Genomic DNA, 9,449 nt, shown 5'->3' with positions numbered 1-9,449 from the left:
ATGTTCAAGAATCCTATCACTAGAGTCAATTTTGGTCACATCCAGATGTAACTTTCCTCTCGTATCGCAAAAATAGACACCTCTTCTCAAAATTGAAGAAAAGAAATCGAGAGCCTGGTTCTTATGCATCTGAATCGTGTTCATTGTATAAATCGTCGTCGATTTATTTGCGCATATTCTATCAGTAACCCACCATAGCCAGCCTCACATACAAATCGAAAAGCATGAACCGCAAGTTACAGAAAATCAACAGGTAGACGGACCAGTTGCAAATCCAAACTTCAAAACTATGAAATGCTTTATATTCACAATTTAAGCATAACAAAAGCACAATAGTATAGGCAAGAGTGTCCAAGGACAATCCATGCCCATGCGTAACATACATGCATATACAAAGTGACGATAGACTCTTGGTGGCTCTTCCTCTGAGGCCTCTATCAACAACATCCGTCTCTAACGAGACAAACCAAAATCAAAAGATTTAAGGCTCATCACACGACATGCCCCACAAACTCTACTCTTCCATATCATCTTCTTCCAAAATCTTCATCTTCTTCACCATCTGTGCAGCTTCGCTCTTATTAGGGCCGTTTGGAATCTCAATCAGTATATCCGACTTGAGCCCAGTGTCAGCATTAACCAGACCACCATTCTTTTCCACTCTGTAAGACAATCCTTTTGCTCCTGATGCTGCATCTATGTAAACGGTCGAGTTTTCGTCAATCTCATCCTTAATGAGCATCATCGACAATTCTGTCACCACATTCTTCTCCAACCACCTTCTAATTGGGCGAGCACCATAAACCTGAATCACAGATACTGGAGAATCAGCATTTCCATAATGAGTCAAAGGGTGCAACACAAACGCACAGATTTTTAAGAGTTACTCACCGGATCATATGATTGTGCCAGCACGACATCTAGAGCTGCATCTGAAACTGCTATAGCAACCCCTCTCTCTGCAAGCCGTGCAGCCACATCTTTCATCTGCAACCTGGCCACTTTCCGAAGTTGGTCATGTGAGAGAGGATCAAACACGACAACTTCGTCCAGCCGATTTAATAATTCAGGCCTGAAGTGCCTCCGAACCTGAAAATTGTGTTAATGTCATGTCAGCGTCACTTGAAAATTGTGTTATGTTAGTGCCCACTGTTAGTCTAGACAGGATGACTGCAAACATGTTCAGTAACGTTAGACACTCCCTTAATTTACCCACCTCTCGCATAACTAGCTCCCTTGCACTCTGCATAGACGTCTGACCAACCAATCCTGAAAGAAGGTGCTCAGCACCAAGATTTGAAGTCATAATGATCACAGTGTTTGTAAAGTCCACCGTCCTTCCTTGCCCATCTGTCAATCTACCATCATCAAGAACCTGAAGGAGTGTGTTAAACACTGATACATGCGCTTTCTCGACCTCATCAAATAAGATTACACTATACGGTCTCCTCCTGACAGCTTCAGTAAGCTGTCCTCCTTCCTCATGGCCAACATACCTGCGTGTATACAACAGAGATATGTAACCTGAACACATAATTCAAGTGTTGACAGAAGTGAAGAGAGTTCAGAGATGCTAATCGTACCCAGGTGGGGCACCGATGAGACGAGCAACTGAATGCTGCTCCATATATTCTGACATGTCGATCCTCACCAACAAATTCTCATCGTCAAAGAGTTGCTCTGCAAGAGCTTTTGCAAGCTCCGTTTTGCCAACTCCAGTAGGACCGAGGAACAGAAATGAGCCAGTAGGTTGCTGCGGTCTGCCCAGTCCCGCACGAGACCTCAAAACAGCTTGAGCAACAGCCTGGACAGCCTGGTCCTGACCAACAACTCTTTTGTGAAGCCTCTCAGCCAAACCCATAAGCCTTTTTCTTTCATCCTGCCCCAGCCTGGTCACTGGAATTCCAGTCCATCGGCTAACCACCTGCATGAACCAAGAACATGCTAACAATTTAGAACCATTTCATGTCAACGTTTACCAAAAATAGAAGTAGCTTACACTAGGAAATGACATATATACCTCTGCAATGTGTTCTGGCCCAACAGTCTCAGTCAACATGAGGTTTTCATCCGTGGAGCCTTCTAATTTGGCTATGGAAGCATCAATCTCTTGAAGACCACCATAGCGCAGGTCAGCAGCTCGTGCTAAATCCATCCTTCTCTCAGCCTCTTGCAATGCAAACATCAGTTCCTCACGCTTCTGTTTAAGTCTCCTAAGCTCATCTACTCTCTCCTTCTCCTTGCGGTATTTCATCATAAGCGGCTGCAATTTGTCCCTCAGATCATCCAATTCCTTGTGCACCTGACAACCAGAAGGATAGATACTCAGAAAACTTCTACAAGACTGCTAGCAGTCCTAAACAGCACTACAATAACTAGAAATAACAGTGACCAACCTCCACAAGTCTAGCTTTGCTTGCTTTGTCCTTCTCCTTCTCCAATGCGTGTAACTCAATTTCCAATTGAATCCTTTTCCTTTCCAGATTATCAATTTCCTCTGGCTGACTGTCCAACTGAACTCTGACATTAGCACAGGCTTCGTCAACCAAATCAATGGCCTTATCAGGAAGATGACGCCCTGAGAAGGATTTCAAGCATATATTGGATGAAGATCAGCAAACCAGAATATAAAATATATTGGAACCCATCGACTGATTCTTATATACAATTAGAAGAAACATACCAGTTATATATCTGCTTGAGAGCTGAGCAGCGACAACAAGAGCCCTGTCCTGAATCCGAACACCATGATGTCCTTCATACCTCTCCTTCAGTCCCCTGAGGATGCTAATTGTGTCCGCAACACTAGGTTCAGCCACATAAACCTGCTGAAACCTTCGCTCAAAAGCAGCATCCTTTTCCACATACTTCCGGTACTCTTCAAGTGTAGTGGCACCAATGCAGCGGAGTTGGCCTCGAGCCAGCATTGGCTTGAATAAGTTAGCAGCATCCATTGATCCCTCAGTTCGACCTACAATTGATAACAAAACGTAAGATTTATAAACGTGAACAGAAATCACATGCAAGAAGTTTGGGAAGAGCGAGCAGGTGTTTTCGGACATACCTGCTCCGAGGACAAGATGGATTTCATCGATGAAGAGAATAACCTTCCCATTCGCCTCCTCCACCTCTTTCAGGACGGCCTTCAGCCTTTCCTCAAATTCACCTCTGTATTTGGCCCCTGCAACCAATGCTCCCATGTCCAATGCTACCAACCGCACATCACTCAAATTGCTGGTCACAAAAACAAAAGGATTCATCAATGTAACTCCCAAAAAAGCGATCACGTTTTACTCAATTCAAAATAATCAATCAAGAAAAAAAAAAAAAGTGAACCCAAGTTCGAAAAAGTCTCGGGAATCGAAACCGTAACCACGTTGCATTACCTTGGCACATCGCCTCTCACAATCCTCTGAGCCAACCCTTCAACAACGGCAGTTTTTCCGACGCCGGGCTCACCGATAAGCACCGGATTGTTCTTCGTCCTCCTCGACAGGATCCTCACAACCCTCCTAATCTCCTCGTCCCGGCCGATTACCGGGTCGAGCTTCCCAGCCTCTTCGACGAGGTCCCGTCCATATGTCTTCAACGCCTGGAAATTGGTATCGCCAGACGCACTCTCCACTTTCTTCCTTTCCTTTCCTCTCAGTTTCTCCACCTCCGTCTTCACGCGTGCAACGCTGATGCCGGCCTCCTTGAGAATATCTCCAATTTGGGAGTCCTCAAGAAGGCCAAGGATCAACTGATCGACCGCCAAGTGGGTGTCGCCATGTGACTTTTGCGACGATTGAGCCCGCCGGATAACCTTGATAAGGGTGGTGCTCGCCGGGACCTCGTCCGGCGCAGGGTGCTGTGAGGGGATTTTCTTGAGGGCCTGATTCAAAACGCGCTCGAAGGAGTTGGCAGCCTCCGCACCGCCTGCATTGGCGATGGACTGCCGGAAAATGCCGGACTGGTCAGAGATAAGCGACTGTGCGAGGTGCAGCGGGGTAATCTGTACGTGACCGGCGTCCATGGCGAGCTGCTGCGCGCCCACCAGAGCCTCGTTGGTCTTGTGAGTAAACTTGTCGGGATTCATCGTGTGACTTCTCTCCTCTTCTCTTCTTCCTCCCAATTGAGCAGCAATTCCTCTTCAGTGCAACGAGAAAACTTGGGTCGCACTTGAACCAAAGAACAACGCGCAAATGGAAGACCTCTCGAACGACACAGAGAATTTGAGATTTTCAAAGAGGAGAAACGAACGAAGAGACGACCAATCGACGCGAGAAAATGCAGAAACTAGCTAAGCACTGTCAAAGAAGAACGAACGAAAGGAGTTACGCCAGCGGTTTCGTCGATTTCTCGAGAACGGTTTGATGGGTAGCCAGAATTCGTAAACTTGGTTTCCTGGTGATCGAAGGGGGGAGGAACTGGGCTTTTGTTGGGGAGGCAGAGAGATCGACGTTCCTCCGGAAGAACGGAGCACGTTCCCGAAACTGCCGGACTCTTCTGGATTTTCGAAAGAGCGCTTTGATCCAGGCCGTCCATCATGGTAGATGGACGTCTCCTGCATCGACAAGTGCTGAAGCGCATGGTTTTCGCCGGAAAAGGTTAGTTCGGAAGGTTCTGGAATCACCTACTGAGTTTGGATCCAGAATTCGTTTGCTTTTAGTTTTAGCAAATTTCCACCTCGATAGCAAGATCGGATCAGTCCTGTGGCCGGTTCCCATCGTGTCTGATCCGGATGCAGGCTCAAAGTAAACATACTGGAGTTAGATTCCCAGTTGGGGGCTTTGGATCTGGATCTGCAATGTGGATTCTCCATGATCTATAATTGTTTACTTCGTTCGATGCAGTCATATTACAATTTTAGTACCCAATTGGCCCATATTAAACTGTATCAGATTATTCTTCCTTTTTTACTTATTTGCAGTCAGTTCAACTGAATGACTAAGCGGGTGTTTGATAACTTTGGATTTGAATCCTCAAGATTTGAGAACTAGATCAAACCATCCTCCTTCCCTCCTTAATAAAGACTAACTTTTTTTAATATAAAAAAGCAAAATGATGATCTTAAGTATCGATCGTAAGTCTCAAACCGGAAAGTAATTAAACTCCCCTAAATAAATCGATTGATTAATTTGGTTCTACAACTTATTTTAATTTGCAACACTCACCAACAGATTCAGATTGTTGTGCGGAAAATGTTTGTTTCTGTTGTTGGTTGATCAGAGGAATAATCAGGACATATTGTCCCCGACTCAGTATTGCTGATCTTGGTGGTATTGTTCTATAGTTCATCCTAAATGGATCGGTTTGGATTTGATCGTTTTGTGGCCTGTGGCTGTGGGCATCTTTTCTTTCCTTGTATATTTTCCTGTGCATAATTCTTTGGAATAGTGGAAGGGCCTGAGCTAGCAATCTCCAATTTATAATCTCCTTGAAGATCTGGTAAGAGAAACCCAAGTGATTAAATTTAATCTCCCAGTTATTTGACATATTCAGATCATGATTCATATTCAGATTCAATTTTAAACAAATATTCTATATCCAATATTCATATGTTTCAAAGGCTGGTTCTTATCATATGATAATGCAGTTTGGACTCAATTATGCATTGGGAGGTTGGATTTAGATTTGGTCGTGAATTTAAAAGTCAGTTATGGACTGGATTTGGATTCTGAACTAAAAAATCAGATTTGATAGGGTACAGAATTTTCTTTGTTCAAATTTGAATCCAAATATATGAACTTCCCGTCAATACTAGATGATAAAATGCAGATCGGATTTGAATATGATCAATGACCTCCCTATTGATAAGCATAAGCTAGTGTGGTGTTTGTAGGTACACATAAACAGTGGACATGAGAACAATGTGTAACTAAGTCGTGTAGGTACTTCAATAAGGTCCTTATACCCGTATCAGTGTACCTGTTATCCAAAATGAGTACTTAGACACAATTTGGTACCTTTTAGATCAAAACTGACACAAACCGGTTAATTTACTTGATTTAATTTTTTCCAACTTGCTTTTCATTTTGTTTTTAGAGTTATTGTTCATTAACATATAACGTTTTTATTTGTATCACTTGTTTACTAAAATGTTCCTTTCATTTTGATTTTTTGTATTATATTGCATATATATACATATATATGTATTCTGTTATACTTTTGTACCAACATTTTCTAAAGTTGTCATGTTTGTAGACTTTGTACCTGTATGTCTGTATCCATAAGATCCGACAGATTGGATTTGGATTTTAAAAAGGCCTCTTAGCGCATAGGATCAAACTTAGCTCCAACGAGAGGCAGTTTAAATAGGAACGACATTCGTCGAGCTTGGTTTGGTCAAACTCCTCTTGAGCTCAAGACCACTTGGAATCCAAATAATAATTAAATGTAAGTCACTTTTATTGGTTTCTGAAAATGTATTCGAGTCAAGATCCAACTTTCAATCCAATCTGGTAGCTAGATCCAGAAAAGCTCAGATCTAAGCCCGAACCAAGGTCGAGTCATTTGCATCCCTAATGTCAAGCCAGTCATCAACCACCTCACATTAATACTTAATTAAGAATGATTTCTAATAAGAGTCAGAAGATAAGATCGACCAAGACGTGTTAGGCTTACCTAAATGAAATAATCACATAGGATGTTGACTGTAATGGGAACATAAGGTTGAAATTAAGCTGCAGACATAAATGTCAAACTCTCTTTTTAAAAATTTGAAATATCTTTAAAGGAGGAAAGGAAGAAGAAAAAAAAGAATTACTTAAATGAAACTCTTTATCCTTTTTAAGGGGCATTTTAAACTCTTAAACAAACAATTTCACTTTTATGTTTGCAATTTGGTTTTTACTGATTGATTTCTTTAATATATATATATATATATATATATATATATATATATATATATATATAGAGAGAGAGAGAGAGAGAGAGAGAGATGATGACGATGACAATGAAACACCAAAAAATTCAACCTATAGCTCCATCAAGTGACGAGGTACAAGCCTCAAACTACATTTCATATGAGTATGTTATTTTATTTTTTCCAAGTGCCATCTGCATGAAAGAATCATGTTAATGAAAAGAAGATTGAATTCTTTTATTATTGGAGTTCTAAGGGGTGAGTTGGGCATGCAGCCGTGTAAAAGGGGATGAAGCATAACTGGTTGGGCATGTAGTCGTGTAGAAGGCATATCATTAGTTTGATTATTGTGGGTGTTATTTTTTCGGATTCAAAACGGAGCTAAGATGTTTTCAGGGGCTGACTCCACCTCAAGTTAAAAAAAAAAATTACATGTAAATTTAAAAAAAATTATTTACCTTCTATAAATTTTTTTTAAAAAAATATTGCGGCTTTTGTCAAAATTTTGAAACCATACTCCAGTCCTCATGACACTGTATCCCAACACAGAACCCGAGGGCTAGAGTCACTGGATGTTAACCTCATACTCACTTGCAATACTTTCATTCAAAAAATAACTTCATGTCCATATAGTTAATGACTAAAATGCGTTAAGTTCACATAAAAAATAAAACTTTTTTGTAAAGAAAAAATTGAAAATAAAACAAAATAAAAAAACTATGAGAGATATTTATTTAATAAATTATTAAATTGTCTTATCCCCCTTTACTGCTCATGGTGCACCCGTCTTTTTTTTAATGCCGTTGCAATATACGTGAACCAGGGACGCCAGTGGCGTGTGGCTGGTGATATTCCTTAGCATGATTGACAAGCTTCCTAAGTGGCACAGAAAAAGACAGACCAACTAAGAACAAAGCAACGCAACTTTGGCCAATACACTAACAAAAGAAGGAAGTACACGCACAAGGAACTTAAAAAACCATCTCTGTGCGTTGCCCGCCGGCAAAATTGCATGCAAAATGTGAGCAGCCGATCTCCCTTGAAAGCACTGTGATGAAAAGAATTTGCGAATTAACGTGGAGGATATGAGTTATTCATGGTCTTTTATATATATATTACTCCATTTTCTTATACATAAACTACAGATTTTTTCTATGTGGCTTTGGGGTGATGGAAACGTAAAGGTTTCATTTCCAAGAAGCAATCTCCACAACGTTTCGACTGTTGGTCACAAGTTTGAGGTGGTGATAACTGATAAAATTTGCGTGCTTGTTTTTTTAGAGGACGGGGAACTCCACAGGTAGATACCAACCACTCAATGGTTGATACTGATGACGTAGAGCCGAAGAGTTGGAATTCGATCTAACCTAATCAATATTCAATGTTATCGAATTGGTTTTGATCTGAACGGAATCTGAGGATGGACTGGATTGAATCGGATTTGAAATCAGGCGTAAATCAAATTAATTTAAATTAAAAAAACGCTTTTAATGCAAAAACTAAAAGAGGAAAAATGAAGAGTATAAAAAGTAACATTGACATTTCCACAATTTAGATTTGTTTGTGAGAAGTTGGGGCAATAGAAGGGTGGGGGTTGATAAGCAATCAGTTTTGGTTTCTAATTTTGAGACTGCCAACTCTTTTATGTTGTGAAAAAGAGCTATAAGTTCAAGCACAATGGAGGTAGTATTCTGATGCACCAAAACAAACTTTGTACCTTAAGGGGGGGGGGGGGGGGGGGGGGGGGGGGTTTGGGGGGCGGCGCCTGGGCATGGCTTGGGTGAGCGCGTGAATTTTTTTAGTTTGGCCCGACCTGTCACTCTTCTTTGCCCAATCTGTCGCTCTTTTTTGCTCGATCAGTCGCTCATCCTAACTTGACCCACGAACTGTTTGGCCCGCCCCTGAAAAATATCATGGCTTCGCCCCTGCTCCCTGCTCGCCTAAAAAAATAGTTTATGTAATATGATTCAAATCAGCAAATTCAGACTTACACCGACATTGACATCACTAATTGATTATTAAAGATCTTTCTCAACACCGTCCATGACTTCTTATAGCCGAGGCGATGCCCTACCCATACAAACTTTGACATTGCCAAATACTTATCTAAGGACTTCATATCAACATCTTTCATCACTTGTTATTTCCATGTAAAATCGAACATGTAGATGTGATCTTCACAAGCAAAATATTAGAATTCCATTCAAAGAAGTCATTTTAAATGTATTAAAACGTTATAAAAACTTCACAAGTAACACTAAAAAAAAATACTTATCTTGTATTTGTGAAAGATATTATTTGCATATTGATTTCATACAGTTTGGTTTCTATTAAAAACTGTAATTTAATGGCTACTCATGTTGGTCTAGGAGAATCTCAAAGAGAATCATTCTTTAAATTCCATTACTCATCCAGGGAAAAGACGATATTCTTCAAGCAGTTTCGACAAATGACACCAGTTAGTATTTCCCAGTGCTTTGTTTTTCCTCGATCCTTGACTTTTTTATTCACAACGCCCAAAATAAGCACGCCATTCTTTCACAAAGAGAAAACTTGCATCCACGGGTCCACCCTTAGGCCCTATTATGGATTTTTTAAAAGT

At 40.9% G+C, this 9,449-nt stretch overlaps 1 protein-coding gene across 1 annotated transcript; it reads right to left on the bottom strand.

Moving 5' to 3' along the window:
• Nucleotides 1-280: 280 nt before the first annotated feature.
• LOC116257882 (chaperone protein ClpB1) lies at nucleotides 281-4,479 on the bottom strand. Its single transcript, XM_031634895.2, has 9 exons — nucleotides 3,387-4,479; nucleotides 3,065-3,234; nucleotides 2,684-2,971; nucleotides 2,397-2,578; nucleotides 2,021-2,302; nucleotides 1,584-1,924; nucleotides 1,217-1,496; nucleotides 892-1,089; nucleotides 281-805 (listed from the first exon to the last, which is right to left on the bottom strand). The coding sequence occupies exons 1-9, from the start codon at nucleotides 4,076-4,078 to the stop codon at nucleotides 515-517; spliced, it is 2,724 nt and encodes a 907-aa protein (XP_031490755.1). The 5' UTR covers nucleotides 4,079-4,479; the 3' UTR covers nucleotides 281-514.
• Between the last annotated feature and the right edge of the window lie 4,970 nt (nucleotides 4,480-9,449).

This window comes from Nymphaea colorata, chromosome 7 (assembly GCF_008831285.2).
Source record: "Nymphaea colorata isolate Beijing-Zhang1983 chromosome 7, ASM883128v2, whole genome shotgun sequence".
Taxonomy (NCBI): domain Eukaryota; kingdom Viridiplantae; phylum Streptophyta; class Magnoliopsida; order Nymphaeales; family Nymphaeaceae; genus Nymphaea; species Nymphaea colorata.
The sequence above is the reverse complement of the archived record's forward strand: the minus strand, read 5'-3'. Positions and strand labels throughout refer to the sequence as shown.

Coding starts and splice junctions, on each gene's coding strand:
- LOC116257882 (XM_031634895.2), bottom strand. CDS start 4,078: ATGAATCCCGACAAGTTTACTCACAAGACCAACGAGGCTCTGGTGGGC. Junction 2,303..2,396: donor GCAAAGCTAGACTTGTGGAG/GTTGGTCACTGT, acceptor TCTGGTTGTCAG/GTGCACAAGGAATTGGATGA. Junction 806..891: donor TGGCACAATCATATGATCCG/GTGAGTAACTCT, acceptor TCTGTGATTCAG/GTTTATGGTGCTCGCCCAAT.